Genomic DNA, 25,203 nt, shown 5'->3' on the forward strand with positions numbered 1-25,203 from the left:
TATATTAAAATTGATCCAATTTGCAAAAATGCATGGATAGCTCACATCTACACTACATTTTTTTCTGAGGAAGATTTACAGGTGAAGCAGGTTGTCCCAGGCCCACAACAGGAAGTGAGAAGCCCTCACGTGGCTGGTAGAGTGCCTCCCCCCTCCCCCTGGCCAACTCCTGCCCTGCCAGGCAACCCAGCTCCGCAGTTCAGTTCTGGGCTTTGGAGTCAGACGGCCTGGGCTCAGACCAGGCAATGCTGTTCACAGGGTGGGTAATTTTACTAACTGTCCCAGCCTCGTTTTTCTCACCTATAAAATGAAAGCTTATCATAGGCTGTTAGGAAGCCTGAAGGCTAATGCGCTTTGTATAAACAGTACGTGCTGCCCACCAGTTTCCCTCCTCTCTGTCCACTTGCCATGGCCTGGCCTCGGTTCACCTCACACCTCACCAGCAGCCCCCATGCACCTCCGTCAGGCCTCATGTGTGGAGACAGATATGACGCTGGAGAACATTGTAAAGGAATCCCACTGATTCCTCCAGGTACCCCTCTCGCAGGCCTGGGAGCCCCAGCCTCAGCTGACGCCAGCCCTGTTCTCATGAACTGACATCCAACAATTCCATGCCTGGGCAGCTCATCCCGCACCCACAGACATTAACGCCACCCGCCGACCGGGGCAGCTCCTGGATCACTGTTTGCCGAATTCTGTTTCCTAAAAGCAGGAGTCAGCACACTTCCGTGCAAAGGACCAGATGGTGACTATTTCAGGTTCTGCAGCCCCGTTGGCCTCTGTTGCAACTGCTCCATCCTGCACTGGAAGCCGCCGTGAACAGAACAGAGATGAATGGCCACGCTGTGTCCCCATGAAAGTGTGTTTACAAAAACGGCTGGCAGGCTGGATCTGGCCCACGGCCCATGGTTTGCTGCGCATCGTAGTTGTATGCATGAAAGAGTGCCCTCAGCCGAAACTGGTTTGGCTTAGTGGATAGAGCATTGGCCTGCGACTGAACGGTCCCAGGTTTGATTCTGGTCAAGGGCATGTACCTTGGTTGCGGGCACATTCTTAGTAGGGGTTGTGCAGGAATCAGCTGACCAATGTTTCTCTCTCATAGATGTTTCTAACTATCTCTTTCCGGTCCTCTCTGTAAAAAAAAAAAAAAATCAATAAAATATATAACTTTTTAAAAAGTGGCCTTTGTGTTCTTATAAAAAAAAAAAAAAAAAAAAAAGAGTGCCCTCACCCATGGGTAATAATGAAAGGGTCATGGAGGCTCCCAGCCCTATGAGGTAAACACATGCACGCAGAGAACACATACATACACATGCACATGCTCGCGCGCGCACACACACACAAACTGCACAGAGCTGATGACCGGCATAAAGTTCACACTTGATATATGTTTATTGATTTGATGGATGATGGGAGGGGTGGAGGCGGAAGCAGGTACCACTGCAGGAGGCAGGGTTAAGGTCACTCAAATGGAAGATCATTAAAAAATTCTTGCCACGTGGCGTTGGGACGTGGTTCTTCACTTTCACTTGAACAGCAATAGGGCTAAGAGGTTTGGAACTGGGATGTCTCACCACAAGATGCAGTCACTCTGAAAGCAACCTGATTCTGGCAGATCTGGGAATGGGACCAGCCTTCCCCGCCTTCTCTGAGGAAGAGTAAGTGACGTTAGCCCAGACCACTCGGGACGGGGGCAGAGAGGAAGCACAAGGCAGAGTCAGCATTTTACACCCAAGGGAAGCATTTTGGTCTAAAAGGTGTTTTTCTGGGCTTCATGGAGCTTTACAATGAATAACACAAAATCAAAGAAAACGGGGCACCATCTATGTCCAAGAGGTGTATCACACGTGATGTTTAACAAAGTCAGGAAAACCTTGAACGCAAGATCCTTTCCTGGTAGGAGATCCACTGGGGGACGGGGAGGGTGGGGTGGGTCTCTCTTCCCACGCACCCAGCAGCGCTTCTCACAGCTCACCCAGTGCAGCCGAGGGAGGAGCCGGGCAGGCGCAGAGGGCCCGGGCGGCTGAGCGGGCACAGGTGTTCCCCACACGCACACACCCCAGACTGTGTGCTATACTAAGGCCTCCGGGAGAGCTCTCCGGAGGCCCCTCACTTTCCCCCTAAAACAGCGGGATCCTTGAAGACCTCCGCGTCCTCTGGCTTGAGGGACCCCGCGAAGTGCCTCAGATGGACCTCCTCGGGCTGAGCGGGCTGCCTCTCCCGAGTGCTTGCATCTCTTAAGAGGGGGACCAGGGCAAAGTTCTTCCAGTTCCTCCCTGAAACTAAAAGGGAAAGCATCGTGATTGCCTTGTGTGCAGCACAACAATCATAAACCCATTATTACCAATCTCACCCATTATTACCAATCTCACCCATTATTACCAATCTCACCAATTATTACCAACCTCCAGATAAAGGGGGGCCCAGGCGAGCTGGGGCTTCCTGAGGCACCCGGATCGGAGCCAGTCCCTCTGGCCTCCGCTGCTCTAGGGGCCTCCTCCACTCTGGCAGCTCCTAAAATTCGCTCCCTCCGCCCCACCCTGACTTGCTTCACGAGCATCTGCTGCTTACCTCTCTTGCCTCCACCTCCTTCCTGCCCACATGGGAGGGAAAGCAGATCTCCACAGAGCAATGCTGGGACCTGCCCCCTGCCTTGCTCCACACCAGGTCAGGTATAGGGGTCATAAACACCAGCCAAAGAAGAATCAAGGTTTGGGTGGAGGCTCCACCTGGCCTTGGCAGATTGGGGACAATGCCAAGGGAACCATGGTGACACTGGGCCTCGCAGGGGGATCCCACATGGGACCCGTAATCCCAGGAAACTCCTGGAGAGGGCCCACCCTCAAAGCCTCCTCCAGCTCCGCCACCTCAGAGAAATGGCAGGCAGGAGAGAAAGCTGTGTGTGGTCTCCTTCCACTTGCCAGCGCCCTGGTCAGCCAAGCCCTCTGGTGGCCACACCTCCCACCCCTAGACCACGATTCAAGTCCTTCTGCTGGAGTCCAACACTGGCCACATCTCAACGGCATCAGGAATGCCGGAGGCTGGGCCTTGTGTGACTACGCCAGCTTAATACTTCAGGTCCCGGTCTTTCCCTCAGGCCCACGGCCTGTCTCTGAACCCCAGTTTGACACTAAGCACCGATCGCTGAAAGACAATCCCTTGGGGAACCCAGGGATAGAAGCAAGAGAGCATTATGGGAGACAGGCCAGATGCTCACGGAGACACCATCTTCTGGCTGACGAGGTGGTAGGGTGACCCTGCCTCAGGGACTGCTTGGCCCAGCTCCAGCTCCAGGGCCCTCAAAGGAGGTATGGGTTTTCCAGTGCCCACTTCCCACAGTCCTGATGCCAAGATCTCCTCATGTGCTCGCCCTAGCTCAGTTCCTGACCACTTTTCTTCCCTGCATCTGTGATGAATAGACCAATTAACAATTAAAGACAAGCCTGGCTGGAGTAGCTCAATGGTTGAGCATCGACCTATGAACTAGGAGGTCATGGTTTGATCCACAGTCAGGGCATATGCTTGGGTTATGGGCTCAATCCCCAGTGTAGGACCTGAAGGAGGCAGCCGATCAATGATTCCCTCTCATCATGGATGTTTCTATCTCTCTCCTCTCCCTTCCTCTCTGAAATCAATAAACTATACTTTTTTAAAAAATTGAAGACACGATTATCAAGTATTATGAAATGACACAGGGAGTTCTTCCAATGAGACTCATGGGGAAATTACAGGATGGCAAGAGGCCCTTGGGAAAAGTGATAAAGCCCTTAAGTAGTTTTACAAAAGTAAGTCTCTTGATAATATAGATTTCCACTTTCAGTTCTGATTGCATCTAGTCTGAGCCAGCCATCCTGTTGTAAACAACCATAAAACTGGACAAAATATATGCAGCAAATGCACACCTTGTTTTCAGCTATGCATTGGACAACAGAAGTGAAAAGCTGCAATACTGAGAGAAATGAAATTCGCAAGGTGAGCCCCATGATTACCATGATATTTTGCTTAGGGACAAGTTCTCTGACTGTGGTACAGTGAGTTGGAGTCCAAGCAGAGCAAGGCAGTGCCTCTGAGCTGAAGCAGCTAGAATCTATGGAACAGGGTACAGGCAAAGAGGAAGAAGGGAACTTGGATGAAGAGGTCCATAGTCCTTGGCTTAGAGTGAGTTATGATTGCACAGAGTGAGACTGCACTGGTCTTACCATGATGAGGCTGAAAGTGGGATAGGGACACTAGAAATTGAGCAGTACTAAGGGATAGCAGAGGTCCAACCCAGCCAGGGTGGAGAGACCTCCCCAACACCCTTTCCCTACTGAGAATTAAGCTAAAATACCAGAAATACCCAACTTACTCTACACGATCTACAGCCTAAAGTCTACTCAAGACCCAACCACCAAAGCTAAAAGCAAGCCCTCACGAGCTCCTCAGTGGGAAGTTTGGATGCCTAGTCCCACAAGATTTATGGAATTGGAAAATACCTTAGAGTGTCCTTCTATCTAACTCTACAAAAATTCAAGGTGATTCATGAGTAACTGAATTGTCAACTAGAACAAAAATCCAGTCATAAGTCTCTACAATGTATCATCTACAGTGTCCAGTATACAATTAAAAGTTACTAGATATAAAAAGAGACAGGGAGCCGTGGCCAGGTAGCTCAGTTGGTTGGAGCATCATCTTGTACACCAAAAAGGTTGGGGGTTCAGTTCCCCATCAGGGCACATACCTAGCTTGCAGATTCAATCCCCACATGACATGTGTACAAGAGGCAACTGATCAATGTTTCTCTCTTATATTGAGGTCTCTATCTCTCTTCAATAAAAACATATCCTTGGGTAAGGCTTTAAAAAGAAAGAGATACAGGGAAATGTGACACACAGTTAGCAATCAATGGAAACCTACTTCAAAATGGCCAAGATGCTGAATTTAGCAGACAGACCATTTAAAGCATGGTTGTCAAAAGTAGGTTTACAGTTGTTCATATGGAAAATAATACAATAATTAATAAAGAATAATACAATAATAAACTGTGTTTCACAAAAAAAATATGGTGTTATTGAGGGAATATATGGAAAATAATTAATAAAAAATAATACAAGAATAAACTGTGTTTCACATACTCACAACTAACTATAAACTTACTGATGCCTCACTGTGTATAAATATACTCATAGAAGAAAAAAATATATATATATGGCATTATTGAGGGAACAGTTAAGGAATCTCAAGAGAGAAATTGAAACTATAAAAGAAAACCAAATAGAAATTCTAAAACCAAATAGCACAATATTTGAAATGCAATATTCATTGAACAGGCTTAATAGCAGTTTGAAGATGACTGAGAAAAGGGTCAGTGAACGTGAAGACAGATCTGTTTATCAGATTTGAGAAACGGGGGAAAAGAGAAAAAATGAACAAAGCCTCAAACACCTATAGGACAATATCAAATGGTCTAACATACATATAATTAGAATCCCAAAAGGAGAAGATGGAGAAGATAAAGCAAAATATATATAGTTCCCCACTATGATGAAACATTGATGTACAGATCCAAGAATCTCAGCAAATCCTGAGCAAGATAAGACTAAAAATTTAAAAAAGGGAAAAAAAAGAAAACTAAACACATCTTATCAAACTTCTGAAAACCAAAAATGAAAAAAATATTTTGAAAGCAGCTATAGAAAAAAATGACACATTATAGCAGAAGGAAAACAATGCAAATAATGGGTGACTGTTCATCAGAAACAATGGAGGCCAGACAACAGAAAAGAAGCATTCCTAAAGTATTCTAATGTTTAAAAGAAAAAATAAACTGTTAACTCAGAATTCTATGCCTGGTGAAAATATCTTTCAAACATAAAAATGAAATTGACATTTTCAGCTAAATAAAAGCTGATATAAAGCTAATCTTAAAAAATAAAAAGCATTATGTCATAGGAAAAAAAAACTAATCTATACAGTAAGTCCTCACTTAACATGGTCGTCAATAGGTTCTGTGACTTTAAGTGAAACAACATATAATGAAAACAATTTTATCATAGGCTAATTGATATATTATATAAAAGTTAAGTTCCTATAATACTGGATTTGGCAATAATTTCTTGGATATGACATCAAACTAATAGGCAACAAAATAAAAAGTTAACTTGGGCTTTATCAAAATTTAAAACTTTCAGATGTCAATTGATTCTATTGAGAAAGTAAAAAGAAAACTCAAAGAATAGGAGAAAATATTTGCAAATCATATAGAAAATAAAGGATTAATATCTTATGTAGGTAAAAAAAAAAATCCCTATAATTCAACAACTATAAAACACAATTTTTAAAATAAGCAAATGACTTGAGTAGGCATTTCTCCAAAAAGTATCTATAAATGGAAAATAAGAACATGAAAAGATGTTCAAATCCATTAGTAATTAGAGAAATGCAGATCAAAAGTGCAGTGAAATGCTACTTCCATTGGGATGGTAAAAAGAAAAGAAATGTTGGTGAGGATGTGGATAGAACCTTCATGCATTGCTGGTGGGAATATAAAAAATGTAGCTGCTTTAGAAAATAGTTTGGCAATTCCTCAAAAAGGTATACATAGAGTAATCATATAATCCAGCAATTCCACTCCTACCAAAAAGAATTAAAAGCAAGGATTCAAACAAAAACGTATACACCAAGTAAAGTCTCAGACATCTCATAGAGCAATATTTTCAGCTATACATCACCTAGGGCAAGGGAAACAAAGGGAAAAAATAAACAAATGGGACTACATCAAACAGTTTCTGCACAACAAAAGAAACCATCAACAAACTGAAAAGGGAACCTGCTATATGAGAGAACATATTCCAAAGTGATACATGATAAAGGGATAATTTCCAAAATATACAAAGAACTCATATAACTCAACACCAGGAAGACAAAAAATCCAATTAAAAAATAAGCAAAAGACCTGAATAGTATTTCTTCAGTAAGGACATACAGATAGCGTACCGACATAGGAAAAAATGCTTAACATCATTAATCATCAGAGAGATGCAAATTAAAACTACAATGAGGTATCACCTCACACCTGTCAGAATGGCTGCCATCAACAAATTAACAAACGACAAGTGTTGGCAAGGATTTAGAGAAAAGGGAACCCTAGTCCATTGCTGGTGGGAATACAGACTAGTGCAACCACTAGTGAGGGGTTGTACTTATAACTCAAAATGTGTTCCATGTAAGGTAAGTTAGCTTCCTTTTTAAGTAAATATCTTCAATTAGACCTTTAATGTCTACTGTTAAATGTCTACCATGAACAGTCAAAGGACTTTTTCCCTGGTGGTGATTTTCTGCTCAGGGGACACCCTTCCCTCCCCTGCTGACCTGGCTGTGGCCACACAGGTGAGTGTTCGTGTGCCCTGTTAGTGCCCACAGGCCGCTCAGAGCTGAGCGCAGACCGTGGGGGTGAAGCCCGGGGCAGAAAAGACAAGACGGTCCACGAGAGCTCAGCCATCCACGTGGCTGGATGGGGGCTGAGCTGCTTCCTCTGGGCACTGAGGACAGAAGCCTGGGCCGGTGCCTGAGCCAGTGCCTGGGCATGGGGAGCAGTCAGCGGCGCAGGTGCACATGAGAGCACAAAAAAGTGCCCGTGACTGAGTGTGAGGGTGATTGACACTTGGGGCAATTCTAGCACCTCGCCTGCCTGCAGGGTGAGGAAAACCTGCAAGGAATGGGGAGAGCCAAGGCCCCACCTACCCAGCATGCCACAGCATCCCCCCCTCACACTCACCTCTGCCTGAGCGCAAGGAGAAGCTCAGGGTGCGCTTGATGCCCTCGCAGTTGCCCGGGTCTTCGTTGATGATGCCCACGTTGGTGTTCCAGGTGGTCCAGTTCACCTCGTCCACCCTGCGGGACGAGGAGACGGGAGAGCAGGGAGCTGGCGGCCTAAGGCGTTGGCCAGCTTCCCGGGTGGAGGGCTGGGCCCCACAGGCCAAACCCAAGAAGCCCAGCGATCAGGATGGGGAGACAGAGCTTGTGGGGGGCGGGGGGGAGATGGGCCTGCCTTTTGGGCACCACCCTGGAGACATGTCCTCAGACCACACCATGGGCTCCAGGGACTTTAAACATTGGATTCTTGGTTTGGTCTCTAATTGCCAGGAGACCCCTTCTGGACACCTCATTGTTCAGGATTCAATGTCTGGGTCTCACCAGCTGAGATCGAAGGTGGGTGGGTCCACTATGCCCACAGCTGAGCACAGGGGCAGCTCCTGGGCCACAGCTGGCTCTGGGTGAGCCCCCATGCCCACAGGTGAGCTCCAAGACAAGCCTCCATACCCCTGTACCCACAGCTGGCTCTAGGCAGGTCCCCAACATCCACAGCTGGTCTGAGCCCCCCAAGCTGTGATTCCTCCTGGGGCTTTACCTGAAACACCACCTGTAGTCATCCTTGCCGTCAGGCGTGTACCCCACCTGCAGCAGCTTGCCTGAGCGGAAGGCCTTCCGCATGCACTTGAGGAAGCTCTTCTCCGTGTCCAGGATGGTGATGGCTCTCTGCAGGAAGGCACAGGGCAGGGGGCAGAGGGCTCATCCCGGGGCCACCCTGACTGATGGCGCTGCCAAGGTCAGCCTCCCCAGGGTCTCCCCCGGGCCCGGCGCCTCGGAGCAGGACCTGTGCCCTCTGCACAGGCTTGTGTGCGAAGCCCTGTGGCCGCCCCTCCACAGAAGGGGCTCAGCCTGCCCAGCCCACGCCCTGCCAGGCCCTGCTAGTGAGTGGTGAGCCCATGAGTGAGGCCGAGTGGCCCAGCCCCAGCCCTTCGCTGTGGAGCAGGAGAAGGGATAGTAGAGGTTAAGAGCAGAGCCTCAAGTGAGAGACTGCCTGGGCTGGCTCCTGCCTGGGATGGCTCCTGCCTGGGCTGGCTCCTGCCTGGGCTACTTACTAGTTGCCTTGGACACAGAGACTTAACTTCTCTGTGCCCCAGTGCCTTCATCCGAAAAGTGGGGATAGTGAGGACCCCCTTCAGAGCATTGTCGTGAGGGTTCAATGAGAGCATGTGTGTGCCCGGTGCAGAGTCAGGGCTACTCAGTAAGAATGATGCTGTTATCAATAGTGGGAAGGCAAGCATGGACCAGGGGTCTCAAAAGTGTCACTGTTGGGGCCTGCCCCATAGTAGCTGCTCCCCCAGAGTATGATCTCTGGTGCCCACCTTCGACCAAGTTCCCCTGAGATGGGCACCGCGGGCATGGGGCTGAACCCTCTGTCTCCTTCCCTCGGGGCCCCCCTCGCCCCCCTCCCAGCCCACAGGAAACACCGAGTCTATGAACACAAGCTAATGACACTGGGCAGGGGAACCCCGAGGAGGAGCCAGAGGGAGGTGATTGAGGGAGAGGCTGCTGCCTGATCCGGGGACCTGGCTGAGCTTTCTGCTCCTCCTAAAACCCTGCAGGGCCCATGCGCCCAGCTGGCACCACCTGCTGCACACACACCCCACCTGCAGCTTCCAGATGTTCTTGCTCTCCTGCGCGATCTTGTTGACCGTCTCCCCCATGAGGGCGATGAGCATGTTGAGCAGGAGGATGTAGGTGAGAATCACGTAGGCCAGCAGCAGGATGATGAAGACAGCCTTGAAGTCGTAGTTCTCGGTGAACTCCAGGTCGCCCATCCCGATGGTGAACTTGAACAGCTCCAGGCACGTGGAGTACAGGCTGTTGTAGGAGCTGTCGGGCGGCCGGCAGCCAGGCCCCCGCCACCTGTGCGATGAGGTCTCAGCCACAGAGTCGTTCTTTCCATCTTCAATCAGTGTCACCACCGCTGCAGGTCATGGGGAGGGAGGGGTGCAGCTGGATGGGAGCCAAGACCTCAGGCCCCCCAACATACACACCTACTTCCCTGGGTGGGTCTGCAGCGGGGACACTGTTTGGCTATGCAGCATACCTTTGTTGATTTGTTGTGTGTGTGTGTATATATATATATATATATATATATATATATATATATATATAATAAAAGGCTAATATGCAAATTGTCCCCTCAACCAGGAGTTCAACTGAGAGTTCAACCAGGAATTCAACAAAGGGGCCAATTGGGGATGGGGTTGGCTGGCCATCCTCCTGTGGCCCCTCTGCCCAGCCAGCCCAGCCCAACTGACCCCAATTCGTGCACTGGGACTCTAGTACATATATAATATGCAAATCAACCAGTTGGCAGAATGACCAGTTGGCTGTGATGCACACTGACCACCAGGGGCAGACGCTCTATGCAGGAGCTGCCCCCAGCCTGCAGGTCAGCTTCTGGTCCTTCCCCCAACAGGCTCCAATTGCCTGATGGGGAACCAGGAACCCGGGGTTGTGGCGGCTGACACAGGGGTTCCAGGGCCACCCCTCTGCATAGCCCCGCCAGTCCCCACACATGCAGGGTGACCACAGCAGTGGCAAGGGGTGGGGCCGGCTGCCAGCAGCCAGGTAAGATCTGCCCTGATTGCAGGCCAGGCCTAGGGACCTTACTCATGCATGATTTCATGTGCCGGGCCTCTAGAATATACAAATATCAAGATTATCTGGACTTATATACGTATATACATTTATTTATTTATTTATTTATTTATTTATTTATTTATTTATTAAGAGAGGGATAGAGATAGAAACATCAATGATGAGAAACATCATCAATCAGCTGCCTCTTGCATGATCCCTTCAGGGATCCAGCCTGAAACCTGGGCATGTGTTCTGGCCAGGAATCGAATCAGTGACCTCTTCATTCCTCAGTCAATGGTCAACCACTAAGCCATACTGGCTGGGCACACACCTTTGTTTGAATGTTTTAAAAAGCAACCCTTTCTTCAAAACTATCAGAAAATGGTCATACTATACTATTTTGTTACAATAAGAACTTTATTACCCTGGCCGGTTGCTCATTTGGCTGGAGTGTCCTACCAATATGCCAAGGTTTTGGGTTCAATCCCCGGTCAGGACATGAACAAGAAGCAACCAATGAATGCATAAAAAGTGGAACAAATTGATGTTTCTCTCTTCCTTCCTCTCTCTCTCTCCCCATCTCTCTCTAAAATCAATAATAATATTTTTTAAAAGAACTTGTATTTTTAAATGAAACATTTGTTAAAATAAATATAGAAATATATATATGTACAATGTAAATACAGTCAGCTTTGTGCAGAGCACCACCTGCTGAACCTGACATGGCAGCCCTGAACCCACACCCACTGTCCCGATCACACCACCTGCCTGTGCCTCTGAGAGGGCCAGAGCCACCCGGGCCAGAACCAGGGGCTAAGGAGCCACATTCTGCTCTCTTCTGTGGGAACGGTAGTCCAGAGCCCGAGAGCTTCTGTAGCAGTTGTGCCTGTGGTTACTGCACAACCAGTGTCTAATCCATAACCAGTGTCTCACCCATAACTAGTATCTGACTCACATGGCTTAATCCCCACCTGAGGCTTCTGATACACAGGGCCTTCACCTGAGGCTTCTGATACACAGGGCCTTCAGATTAGGGCCGGGAGCCCACTTCAATCCCTGTCAGTCCAAGCTCCTCGTTAAAGCTGCCATGGCCCCAGCTCTTTTGGCTCAGTGCATAGAGCATCAGCCTGTGGACCGAAGGGTTCCGGGTTCGATTCCAGTCAAGGGCACATACCATGGTTGCAGGCTCCTCCCAGGCCCGCGTTCCTGTCAGGGTGCACGCAGGAGGCAACCAATCGATGTGTTTCTCTCACATTGATATTTCTCTGTCTTTCCCTCTCTCTAAAAATCAATGGGAAAATATGCTCAAGTGACAATTTAAAAATAAACAAATAAAATAATAATAATAAAGCTGCCCATGACTCCCAGACAAAGATTTCAAAATGGGCTGCAAGGTAGGGACAGTTACGTGTGAACCAGGTAATAGCAGGACTCAGATGAGGGTGAAAAAATTATGAAGGTGTGTCAAAAGGGCAGAGGAGCCAGCCTGAAGGGGCTCCTCCCAATGACAATTTCTCAGACTATTTCAGCATCAAACTGTGGTGATAGTAAGGAGTTATAAGCAATTTTAAAAAGTGAGAATCCAGCCCTAGCTGGTTTGGCTCAGTGGATAGACTGTCAGGCTGCAGAGTGAACAGTCCCAGGTTCGATTCTTGCCAAGGGCACATGCCTGGGTTTCAGGCTCAATCCCCAATAGGGGGCATGCAGGAGGCAGCCAATCAATGATTCTCTCTCATCATTGATCTTCCTATCTTTCTCTTCCTCTCTAAAATCAATATATATATATATATATTTTTTTTTAAGTGAGAATTCATAAAAAGAAAGAATCTATATGGCTATACTTAGGTAAATAAATAAATGTGGGTAAATGGGAAGTTCTTCCTTACCATAGAATTCCAGAAAATAAATGTGGAAGGAATGATGGAGCTAGAAAACCATTATTTTGACAACCATTGGGATTAGGTGACTCGGGTGTGAATAAGACAGTGGATGCTAAAAGAATTGGACGAAAGTTTGATGAGAATATTGACATAGCCTCAAAGCCCCACCTCAAAAATTACTTCTCAGTCACAAGAGGATAGAGAATAACCTGACCATGGGAGAATCTGGCAGACCCACCAAAACAAAGCAACCAAGGTTAACATCACCAGGAATGGGACATGCAGACATCGTGGGACCTACAATACAAGGCAGAGGAAGACAAGAATGCAGCCCTGGATCTGACCATGAGGAAATGTCAGACAGACCCAAATCGGGAGACATTGTAAAAACTGGCCTTTACTCATCAAAATGCTAAGGTCACGCAAGACAAGGAAGATGTGAGGAAGTGCCGCAGATTGAAGGAGACTAAAGAGGCATGACAACTGAAGGAGTGCATGATCTGGGATTGCCATTTCTGTGAAAGACCTAATTAAGGCAATTAGTGAAATCTGAATAAGGTTAGTAGATTAGCTAATAGTACTGTAGCAATGTTAATTTCCTGATTCTGGTCATTATACTGTGCTTATAGAGGAGAACTCCTGTTGTTTAGGAAATATTATATTGTGGTAAAGGCTGATCTTGTCTGATCATAAAAAACTTGCTCTCCATTTTTTTTAAGTGGTGTGTGTGTGTATAGTAGTAGTAGTAGGGAGAGAAAGTGATTTAAAAAAAAAAGAGTGGCATGTTTTGAGGAATCAGGATAGAGTATAGAGTGTTATTTGTACTATTCTTTTTTAAAAAATTATTTTCTTTAAAAAAAAATAAAGAAAGAACTTAGCCAAAATGTAGTTATCCTACAGGTAAGTACCACTTGCTACCTCAAAATTAGTTATAACATGTTATGAGTAACATTTCCAGGTTCTCCTGCTCATTTTGGTGTATTCTTTGTCCATCCACTCTGTCATCTGTAAACACACATCCCACTGGGTCCCTCCCACCCAGCCCCTGCAGAGTCCTCAAGGAGCTGAGGTGGGCAAGAGTCCTTTCCCCTGCCCAGGCCCCATCCCTACTCCCACCCCCAGCCCTGACCAAGCCTGTTACCTGTGGAAAACCCGAACAAGAACACAAGGTAGACAAACATGAAGCGACACAGGTCTCTCAGGATCATCTGCAGGAGAGAGCAGCTTGTCAGAATCGAGTCCAGGCCCAGGCAGGGCCGAGGGTTAATGTCCAGCCCAAGTGGAATCCGAGCATGTGCAGGAAGTGTGTTTGGTGGGTTGTAGTTCAGATGTCACATAGGAATCATCCACAGCTCCCCCACCCCCACCCCCTGCCAACCTTTGTTCTGGTGGCAAAGGGGGTCTGTCTGGTAGGCAGAGGGTCAAGTTTTAGGGAAGAGGATCAAGTTTTAGGGAAGCTCCGAAACCTGGGTCAAGTCCAGATTGCCTGATTGCGGTATAATTTTCTGGGGGCGGGGGTCTTCAGCCAAACCAGCATCTCCTCAGACTATACAGAGAGGGTGGATGAAGTTTGTGGGTTACCCACGAGGGAAACGGGCTCTGTGGAGAACCCCCTCGGACCCTGGCACCCACCTTCTCAATCATGACGGCATAGATGCCCATCTGCTGGAAGCCACGGGTGTAGTAGAGCATGTTGGTCCAGCCCAAGGCCAAGGAGAACACCATGGAGGCCACGTACTCCTTGCGGCGGCAGAAGTACAGCACTACGGTCCCCAGCATGAACAGCGACTGCACAAAGCTGAGGGGGAGCGACAGGCAGGGCTGTGTAAGGGCACCCAGGAGGCCTGGCACCCCTCCCTCCCCAGACAGGAAGACCCCAGCTGCCTGGGTCTCTCCTCAGAGGCACAAAGCACAGGCCATGTGGGAGGTAGGGCTGGCTGTCCTGCCTCCTTTAGCGCATGATTCTCAGTGGGAGCAGTATTGCCCTGATGGGGACAAATGTTGGTTTGGGGTGGGTTGGGGAGAGAAATCGTATGCTCTTTATACGTAAAGCACAGATAGAAATACATAAACCACTATACAGTACAGTTGTGGTATTAACATGTTATGGGAGGGGCAATTGTAAAAATATTATCTAAAAGGGTAGGAAATACTGCTTTAGCCCCAACAGCCTTCCTGCCCAGTCCCCAGGAAAATAGCCTCATGGATAACAGAGAACCTAGGAGGTTCCTATGCCCGTGAGAAGGGACAGGCCATGCCCTCCTGGGAAACCACAGGTAGAGTCTGATGCTCACACCCACAAACACAAGAGCAGAGCCAGGGAAAACGTCCCTCAGCCCCCTTAGGCTAGTGGGAGTGCCCACATCAGAGCCCTGGACAGGATGGACATCCGGACGATCCTATGGCAGAATCTGCTCAGTGGTCCCTTCTTTACTTATTCATCCCAGGATTCCTTGCTCATCGTGACCTCCTCCTGAGAGCTCCCCCAGCTGCACTAACACTGTAGACCACAACGACCACCTCACTCCCATTGTGTGACAGAACCCAGCAAAACGCTGCCTCTGTCCTGATGGAAGTCTGTTCAACACTGATGTCCATAAACAGGCCCCTCGATTGGAGTTCTGCTGAAAAGAGAAAGCTCTGCATTTGCAGAACCTTGGCCAAATAAGAACCGGTGCCAGCTGAAGTAGGTAAAGGGTTGCCTTGGGTGGAAAAGAGAGTCCCCATATATGGATTTTGGAAGCTGGGAAGCAGTGGACAACTGGAAACTCACTTAGCAGACCCAAGAAAGCCAAATCTGAATCAGGATGGAAGCTAAGAACCAACTCTTTTAACCAAGGAGCCTAAAAAGCTTAAGGGCCTCTGGAGGGAAGGTGATAAGGTGCCTGAAATAAGAAAGAGTGGAGCTTTTGTTGCCAAAAAGAGGGGTTTTGGACCCAGTTTAATCAAATACCAGTGAAAAGCAAAAGGATGGGGGAAGTGAACAAGGGTACACGTAACTCAGACTATAAACCACATGAGCCCGTGACACAGGTCTACCATCCCCTAGCCCCTGCTTCTTCCCTGGCCTGGAGTGGACCCTTGGTATTCATTCCCCCCAAAACGTTTATGAAGTGCCTTCCATCATTCATTCAACAGGCTGTGAGGCCCTACTATGGTCCAGGCTGAGTGTATGTGAGAGAATGAGTGAGCGCCGATTGCTGTAACCTCAAGACTGGGCCACAAGCTGTTGCCTGCTACTGAGGCATCAGCGCCAAAGGGTCACTTACAAAAGAATCTCGCTGTAGCTGTCCACAAACAAGGATTTCAGCGACGGCCGCCTCTGCAGGAAATATTGGATCTGCAAGTGAATAGAGAGCAAGATCCCAGGAGAGGTTAGATGTGGCTCAGTGGTGAGCACCCCATGGACCGTGGGGAGGTGTCAGAGCAGAAGTTTTCAAGGGAGGAGGAGAGCATGGGTCAGGCTAACGGGGTGATGGTAGGTGGCTCAGTCAGGAGCCATTTGCACAAATAGAGAGCACAGTGGCAGCCATAGCCAGAAGTAAAGACAGGAAGGCACATCACCAAAGGTTATCAACTGTGGTGCTGGAGTGATGAGATGGAGCAATTCTTTTCTTTTTAATTTGTGCTTTTCTTTCTTAAACTGTGCTTTTCCCCTAATTTTCTTTAAGTATGCATTACAGTAAAATGTCTTTAAGCAGGTTAACCAGTGCTCTCCGCTCCCTGAAAACATCGTGACTGAAGCCATGGCCCTGCTGACGGCCGGCAGCGAGGAGGCCCTCTCCCGGACACCCACACGCTCCCCACCCTCCCACCTGGTGAGCCCGGTTTGCCATGAGTGCTTTTTGCCTGTTGCACTTACTGCAGTGGCTTTGTATTTTATTACAATATAAACTACGGAAGTGAAAATTAAAGACTATTGTTTCCATGAGGACAGAGTCCGGTGATTTGGAAAGATTCTTTAGTTAAAAAAAAAAAATGGATGTAGCTTAGATTAAGGGGAAAAAATCACAATAATATCCAATTCTTTGTACATGTAACAGTGATCCTACATTCAAAAAAAAGACTGCTCATCTAATCAAAGAACAGCCAAGGAATGTGCACCTAGGAGTTTTCAGTTAAAATAAAATGGTTCCAGTACACCGATAGGTTTCTTTTATTATTCTGAGCTATACTGGACTGTTTTGATGAATGAAGCAATTACCAATCGTGATCTATCTCTTAAGAGGCTTCCCCTCTATTTCTGTAGTTAAATATTACATTGGGTAGCGATCCCTGACTGTCTGTATCCAAGACTGATGGCCTGCAAGGACCCTCCTACGGACGCCCACCCTCCAGCCCTGAACGCCTGGTGGGCTTTTATCCTCGCCCCTGGGCTCACTTCCTGTCCGATGAACTAAACAGTGAGTGGGCACTGAGCGGCTCTCCTGGCTGATTGTTTTGGTGACAACGGAAATTCACAGCGGGGGGTAAAAGGATGCTTACCCCTCGGAAAAAAAAGTAGAATCCCCCTGATACAGAAAGAATCTCTCCAGTGACCCGGAAATAGTCGCCAACGGTGTATCGCAGCTTAAAGGGAGGCTGCAAGGTGCAGAGAAGTTAGTGACTCCATTCACTCATTCTCTCACTCACTCACTCATGGATTCATCCATTCGACATTTACCAGGTGCCAAGCTCTGGGATTAAAACCCAGCCCCTGCCCGAGAGGCCCAGCCTCCATCAGGAGAGAGACTCAAATAAAGACAATGCCCTCTTATGGGGACACCAGCATGGACGCTCCTCTGTGGAAACTGATTCCCAAAGGGGCAGTTCCGGTGCCAAGCACAGCATCCTTACAGTGTTGTGCTGTCTCTCAGACAAATCGCAGCTCAGGAGGGTGATGGCATAGGTGGAGGCACGCTGACAGGCCCAATGCCACCAGCTTCCAGCCCCTCCCGAGGGTTGAGGTGAGCCCTGGTCTCCCAGAACTGTCAAGGGTTCCCAAGGAAGGTGGAGAGAGACGTCCCACATGGGTGTGTCGTCCTTGTGTGTCAGCCACCATTTCCTTTTAGCCTCTCATCAGTGTTTCATAAGGTCTGGTTCACTCTCCTATCTTATTTTCACTCCTCTTTTCTCTTAAAATGAAGTCATTAAATGGCCTTAATAGGTGGGTAGAGATCAGGTTTCACCCAATTAGGAAGTTGAGTTTCTAAATCAAATTTGCAAGCAAGGCACCCTGGAAATAAAAGCAACAAAATGAAGTGTTTGGGTATTAATTCTGAAACTCAAGGGAGTCTACTCAAGAGGGAAAAATCTGGCCTTAAGCTGACCTGACGGAGGGCCTGGGGCCAGGCACAGAAGAAGTGTTCAGAGGGATCCGTCCAGGAAATGGGTAATGAGCAACGAGTGACCCAAGGTGGCAGGTAAGCAGGATGGCATTGGGCTTAGGGCTTATGCTGTCTCATGACCTGTGGACACCCAGCTTTGGGGAGAGCTACTTCCTGAGCCCTAATTCCTGCATCCTTTCCTACCGAGGATGCCCCGTCTGCCACCAGGGACCCCAGCCGCATTGAGCCAGGAGGCTAAGGGAGCAGCAGGGAACAGGAGAGAGAGGGCCGCTTTCCAGGACAGCCCGGAGAGCAGGAGAGGAGGAGTACAGGGCCCAGCCTGGGTCTGGGGTCTTGGGGGTCTCATAGGAATGCCCATCCCCTCTCCCCACACCCCACCCGAGGCCCGAGCCCAGGCCGCACCAAGCCGTCCACAGGCCTGTAGTAGGCGGCCGTGGTGAAGATGATCATGTACAGGCAGTAGACGAAAAAGTTGAAGTAGAAGATGCGCTTGACGAATCTGTCCCACTTGTCCTGCAGGAGTCGGTTCAGCGGCTCCACCAAGAGCATGTCGTGGCGATTCTAAGGGAAGCAGAGAGAGGTGAGGCCCGCTCCCCACCGGGAACCGCCTCAAGCTTCCAGCAGCCGAAGGTACTCCTCACACCCACCTCTCTGCACAGGACCCACCGTGACCATGCCCTCGGGTCACAGAGCCGCTGAGGGCCGCAGACCTGGACCAGCAGGCTCTGGGCCTCCTGCTCCTGTGTGTACAGTGAATGAGGGGTGAACCTGTACACACGACCCCAAGTGCCCCTGACGCCTCACAACTACCAAGTGTTGCCCGACATTCTATGCTCATTACCTTTAATAACTCCCTTCTGAGCGCTTACGTTCTTATTGTTCCCACCATCATGGGGAGAGGCTGGCACAGACAGAGGCTGGCACGAGGCTGCTTGGGGAGGGGCTGAGGGCAGGTATGAAGAGGCCTCTGGGTTCTCACAGCCCCAGCCCTGCGTCAGGCGGGCTATCCAGGCAGGAGTGGTAATGATCGATGCACAAGACTGAAGGCAACTAGACAGCCTTCCCTCAGGGTGGAGCTGTGCCTGGGGCATCATCCTTACACGTGTGCTTTGGGGCAGAAGTCTGGTACCCAGGAGATCTCTGTTAAAACTCAAATATCCCCAAGATGGAGGAGCCAAAATCAGGCCATCCCAGCCTCTTCAGACTCTCGAGGCCAACCCCCAGCCCGAACTTGAGCTCCTCCAACACAATCCTCAGTGTCTTCCTGAATGCCTTCGGGAATGGGAAGCTGCTTGTGCCTCAAGAAGCGTCACCCCGACCCCAATAAATTCAATTTAAAAAAACACATCAATGAGAAAGCATTGTTTGCTCCATTCCCTTAAAGTCGTCTTAAAACAATAAAAAGATTGATAATACCCAGGTTGGCAGGGCCAAGGGCAACTGTGTACCCATTGGTGGTGGCCAAATGCATCGAAAACGTTTTTTGGAGGACAATTTCACAGAAGCTATTAAAATATTAAAATGTACAGACTCTTTGACTTGGCAATTCCAATTCCAGATATCCTTCCTAGAAAAAAAATCTCAAACCCGTGCCAAGTGGCCTGTAGCATCGTAGTAGCAAACACTGGAAATAACTCGAACGTCCTTCTATGGACATGTCTCCCCACCCCTGCTGTGGAATACTGTGCAGCCCTGTTTTTACATGCAGCAGACCCATGTGGACTGATAGGAAATTAGCTGTAAGACACATCAGTGAGAGAAAATATTGTTGCTCTACATCATGGAGCACATTTGTGTAAACAAAATGAAGCTACCTGTCTGCATGTGATAAAAGGAGGATTCTTTCTGTCTGTGTGCTTCTGATTTAACTTGTTAAGGGCATGTCGTTGGATGGTGTTTGGGCGATGAAGGAAACATTCGGGGGGAATGAATGGGTTGATGAGGCTGCAGGGCCTAGACCTCCCGGCAGCAGGTTTTCATTGATGAGACCGCAGTGAGCCGGCCCCAGACGGGCTGAGGGCTGGGGTGTGGTGAGACCGGAAGCCCTCCCCGGTCCCAGCCCGGCCCACGCACAGGGGTCTCACTGCTGCTGTAGGCGATCACCTCCAGCACCGAGTTCTTCTCGCAGGTGTCGATGCAGGACAGGTCGTAGAGGGAGGAGTGCACGGGCCCGTAGGCCCACTCAGTGAACTTCCGCGACAGGTGCCTGCACTCGGGCTCCTGGATCTCCCTCTGGAGAATATAGGCCAGGACCTGCCATGGGAATACGAGAGCCTGTTAGGGACCAGCCTGGTGCCCGCCACAGGCTGTGTCCCCACTGGGCTCCAGCTCTGCTTCAGGAATCATTCTGCTTCCCAGCCCAGCTGGAGACCCCACCCAGGCACCTACCTCTGTCCAGCAGCCTCCTGCAGCCACATCAAGTGGTCACACCTGGCTGGTCACATCCATTTCACCCCCTATGCCCAGGCCCCAGCACCCCACCCTCTCCCCGTGTCTTGTTGATGATACTCAGAGTTAGAAATCAGAAATGGTGCTCTGGCTGGTGTGGCTCAGTGGGTAGGAGTGTCATCCTGTACACCCAAAGGACATGGGTTTCTCTCTCTCTCTCTCTCTCTCTCTCTCCCTCTGTCTAAAAGTTCAGTGATAAATTTCCCTAGATGAGATTTAAAAAAAAAAAAAAAAAGAAAGAAGAAATGGCCGCATGTGGATTTGGGATAGTAAACACACATTACAACATACAGATGAGGTATTATAGAATTGTACACCTGAAGCCTATATAACTTTATTAGCCAATGTCACCCCAAAAAATTCAATTTAAAAACATAAATAAAAATAAAGTTCACAAGAACCAGTAGTTTCATCAAATAAAAGTATCTCTTGTGGGCCGAAACCGGTTTGGCTCAGTGGATAGAGCGTCGGTCTGCGGACTGAAAGGTCCCAGGTTCGATTCCGGTCAAGGGCACGTACCTTGGTTGCGGGCACATCCCCGGTAAGGGGGTGTGCAAGAGGCAGCTGGTCGATGTTTCTCTCTCATCGACATTTCTAGCTCTCTATCTCTCTCCCTTCTTCTCTGTAAAAAAAAATCAATAAAATATATTTTAAAAGTATCTCTTGTGGTAATTAAATTAGATTAAATGCTTATGTTTACATTTAGGTTTGCTTCTGTGATAAGTCTAAGAACTGAGAACTTTTTTAAAAAACCATTTGCAGTGAGAGAAAGTAACTAGTAGCTGTGTAGAGGCGGGAGGGCAAAGGGATAGGAAGACTAACTGCAAAGAGCAAGGGAGCACCACTGGGCAACAGCAGTGTCTGTATGTTGACTGGGGTGGTGGCTGCAGCTGTGTACACGTCAAAACTCATCAGACCAAGCACTTTATGTTGTTGTTGTTCTTAATCCTCGTCCACGTATATTTTTCCATTGGTTTTTAGATAGAGTGGAAGGGAGGGGGAGAGACAGAGAGAGAGAAACATCGATGTGAGAGAGACACATCGATCGATTGCCCCCCACACACGCCCTTCAGTCCACAGGTCCAGGCTCTATCCCCTGAGCCAAACCAGCTAGGGCCAGACCAAATACTTCAAATGTTTCCATTTGTTTGGTGTAAATCACAGCTCAATAAAGTTGATTTAAAACCATAAAAAAAAAAATGGCCACATGCTCAACGCTGGGTTCTGCTCGGCTCTCGCATTCCTCCTGGCTTATTCTACCAGCCTCCCCACCACCCTGCTGGCCGCTGTGACAGCATCAGGACGCACACCGTGTGTGTGTGTGTGTGTGTGTGTGTGTGTGTGTGTGTGTGTGATCACAGGCATGCACAGCGAGGCCGGCAGTCCGCTCCCACAGCACCCCCAGCTCCACGCGAAGCCCCCTCCCTACCCCGATCTTCCCGCTGCTGGCGGCCAGGGCCAGCGGCGTCAGCCCCTTCTTGTTGGTGAGCTCCTCCAGCTTCAGCGTCGGGTGGAGCTTGGCCCCCAGGATCAGGATCTCGTTGTACATGCTCGTCACAAACTTGGTGTTGTCGGCCGTGTTGTCGGCCACTTCCACCAGCGCGTGCAGCACCGTGTTGCCCACCGAGTCCCGGGCGCTGATGTCCGCCGGCTGCCAGGAGTTCTGCAGCAGGAACTTCACGATGCCCAGCTGGTTGGTGCACGCGGCCAGGGAGAGGGGCAGCTCTCCTGCAGCCGACACAGGCACACAGTGGGCCCCGGGAATAGACAGCCTGGGCCCTGCACCACCCAGCCTGCCTCTCTCCCTCTGCCTCCACCCAAGCCTCTCCTCAGCAATCATCACTTAGTCACGGGTCTGCCCCACGGTCTCCCTACCAAAATAGAAGCCAGGCCGCCCTTTGGTTTTCTTAAAGAAGTCCCCATTGGCCGCAGCCTGGACGTCCGCCCCGTTCTCCACCAGGAGGGTCACCAGGGCCATGTTCCTCCTCTCGATGGCGATGTGCAGCGCTGTCTGGCCTGTGGAGGGTTCGTGCTGTTGGCTTTGTGCTCACGTCCTGTAGGGGGCGCCCAGGCAGGTGCTAGGGATGCCTGGGCAGAGAGTAGCAGGTGCCCCCTCCCCCCCTACCCCAGTTGAGGAAGCCAGGCCAGGATGCCCTGGGGGAGTCCCTGAGGCAGGACTAGAGAACTTCAGGAATGGGGACACCAGACTGGAAGCTGGAGGAGTCACAATTGCCCACGGATGAGAACAGCAGCCGAGAAGGAAGCCCCCAGGTCCAGAGGTCAGGAGCAGCAGGCCCACAGAGGGGAGTTGTTTGTTTATTTGTTTGTTGGGGGGTGGGGGGAGGACCCTGAGCACCAGGAGGAACCAAGCCAGCAGCTGGGAGGCAGGGACCCAGGGCCAGGAGGTGCCGGCTTGGTGGCTGGGACAGAGAGTAAGCTGCTCAGAGGCTTGCAGAGGCACATCTGTGCCCTCCTGGCCCCAGCAGTGCCGGTGGGAGCTGTGCCGCCCCCGCCCCTCACCCTTGTAGTAGCTGTCTGTGTAGCTGGCGTTGACCAGCTCTGTCAGGCTGTCCGTCTGCCTGGCAATCTCCAGGAGCAGGGGGATGGTGCTGTTCTGCCCGTCGTGCAGGTTGAGCATGGCCTTCAGCAGACACGTCTTCCCTGTCTCTGGGTCTGTAAGACGAAGCGAGGGTCAGAGCAGGAGGGGGGGAGATGCGCCCAGAACCCACGCCTCCGGGGCCACCTTTGAACTCGCTGTCCATCAGGTGCTTCTTGCTCTTCTGCAGGAAGAGCAGCAGGCTCTCCAGCTCCTCGCAGTTGTTCTGGGCCACGGCCTCGAAGATCTTCCTGCGGTCGTAGAGCTTGAGCTTCCTCTCGGCGCCAGCTGGGACGGAGTCCTGGGATGACTGCCTGTGGGCCAGAAACACCTGGTCTCCTACACCGGGCACCCTGGAGCCTGAGGCCTGAGGCCTTCAGAGCTTGTCAGGGAGCAGGACGAAACCCCAAGGCACTCCAAAAAGAGACGCGTGATATAAACCCACCCCTCCATCGAGATGATTGTCCAGGAAGTGGATATAACAGGAACAGGGGGTACAGGAGCCCCTGTTCTGTCCCCATCCTGCCTGTCGGCACCATCTACAAGCATGTCAAACTCACAGCCTGTGGCTCACCGGCCATGAGTTTGCTGTGCTTAATCTAGAACGCCTTTGCTGCCACCACTTCCTCCAGCAGGCAGGCCCCTCGCTTCTCTGCCTGCTCCAGAGCTGGGGCTTAGAAGGCAGTTGCCTAGAGGGGGCTGGACGCAGGGTGTAACTGGCCCCAACTAACTGCAAAACCGTCCTCACGTTGGCCTTGGAGGAGGCCGGAAGGCTAATGGGCTCCTCGCTGGAGTTGGTTTGTACTCTCTGTCTGAAAGCATATCCTGTCCTTAAGCTTTTTGACTGGAAAGCTAGGTGTGTGGGGCTAGTGAGCATTCCAGGCCTGGACACCTAAGTTCAGCCGGCAGCTAGGATCCGCATAGATACCAACACCCCTTGGTGACCACTGAAGGGCCTGGGAGTACAGATGCTGGAACAGACGACCTGTGAAGGCTCCCAGGCTCCCCAGCTCTATGACGCCCAGCCCATTGGCTGGAGCACCACACGGTGTCTCCAGGGCTGGGCTCCCGATGGGGAGGGAGCCGGGCTCCAGGGGCTGCTTACCTGGCGCAGGCAGGGCCATCCCCAGTCTTCTGGACGACGACAACAGGACTGACTGTAATGGCCGGGCAGGAGGCTGGCTGCCCTTCCTCGTAAGAGCAGTCCATAGGGGAGGCCTCCTCCGAGTCACCCTTCCCAAAGAGCCGGCTGCGGCTCTTGGCTGTGGGGAAGATGCTGGGCTTGGCCGGAGCTGGCCTGGAGTTGGGGTCTCCCTCCGGGGGGGTTGGGCGGGAGTCTTCCTGTGGCAGGTCCTCAGACTCCCCTGAGTCTGAGCTCCCCCATTTCTTCATCCTTGTCCACGCGGCAGCCTGCGGGCAACCACCAAGACCGGGTTTGTTCCCAGCTCAAGGACTGTAGGACACCCCCACCTAACTACCCTCCTTGCAAAGCTCCCCCCCTCCCCCCGGTGAAGCAGGACATTCCAGAGGTCCAACGCTGCTGACCCAGGCCCCCAGAACGGAAGCTCTCAGGGGTGCTGTACCTCCCAGCCCAGAGACCCAGTAACAGCCCAGGGGCATCAGCCTGTGGGATGGATAGGCCCACAGCTTGGAGTCCACAGGCTCTGAGGGACTGGATGGAGCACTCTGAATGCAGATGATACCACTGCTCTGCATCCCTCCAAGATCAGATAAGGGAAGCAGGGGGAGTGGCTGTCTCTGGCTGTGCATTCAGGCCAGAGGGCCAGCTCAACCCCAAAGAGCCAGAGCAGTCTTGTCAAGGAAACAGGATGGCTGTCCACACATTCACATACCAGTCTGCACATGCCCTCCTGCCCCAGGCATCCCATCTCAGCCACACCCTCCCCTGCCTTTGCTCTTCCTCTGGCTGCTGCAACCCCTGAGTCTGTGGAGGGTTTGTGTGTGTGTGTGTGTGTGTGTGTGTGTGTGTGTGTGTGTTTTGTCTTTATTGTGGGGTTTGTTGCCCTTTGGGTCATTTTTGTGAAATTATAATAGGCCAAGCATCCTGGCCCTGAACTTTTCTGCCTTGAGGGGCTGGTGGGCCTTCAGGCCTGAGCACCTGGAGCTAAGCTGGCAGTGAGTGCCTGCACGTGCGGCCGTAAATGTGTGTAGATACTGTTTTTCACCCCTTTCTAACCTCACCTCCCGCTCTTCCCTCCATCTGGCGGGGCATCCCCACACCCTGGGACCAGGGCTGCCCACATTTCAATGGCCTTTGCTCCTGCTGTGCCTCCCCTTGGGGTGCTTTCTCCTCCTTTTCTTGAAATGCCACCTCCCTCAGGATCCAGTCTCCTCCACACCCCTTAATCTCTGCACCAGTCCTGCTCCCTTCCCCTCCAGAGTGGCCCAGCTTATTGGCCATCAATCCCTGAAGGCCTTCTTTGCACGGTCACTTCCTAGGTTCTAGGTCTTGAGACATGCAATTACTTGATTTTAGTTTTACTTGCAGGATATT

General features: G+C 50.3%; 1 protein-coding gene across 1 annotated transcript; it reads right to left on the reverse strand.

Annotated features, from left to right (window-relative positions):
- Window positions 1–1,397: 1,397 nt before the first annotated feature.
- On the reverse strand, window positions 1,398–24,094 carry TRPV1 (transient receptor potential cation channel subfamily V member 1). Its single transcript, XM_036441614.2, has 15 exons — window positions 23,794–24,094; window positions 22,836–23,002; window positions 22,613–22,765; window positions 21,968–22,108; window positions 21,522–21,820; window positions 19,718–19,897; window positions 18,047–18,205; window positions 16,803–16,898; window positions 15,587–15,657; window positions 13,950–14,115; window positions 13,459–13,525; window positions 9,456–9,775; window positions 8,390–8,517; window positions 7,757–7,872; window positions 1,398–2,282 (listed from the first exon to the last, which is right to left on the reverse strand). Exons 1-15 carry the CDS (start codon window positions 24,078–24,080, stop codon window positions 2,110–2,112), a joined length of 2,523 nt encoding a protein of 840 aa, XP_036297507.1. The 5' UTR covers window positions 24,081–24,094; the 3' UTR covers window positions 1,398–2,109.
- Window positions 24,095–25,203: the final 1,109 nt, after the last annotated feature.

This window comes from Pipistrellus kuhlii, unplaced genomic scaffold, assembly GCF_014108245.1.
Source record: "Pipistrellus kuhlii isolate mPipKuh1 unplaced genomic scaffold, mPipKuh1.p scaffold_m20_p_178, whole genome shotgun sequence".
Classification (NCBI taxonomy): domain Eukaryota; kingdom Metazoa; phylum Chordata; class Mammalia; order Chiroptera; family Vespertilionidae; genus Pipistrellus; species Pipistrellus kuhlii.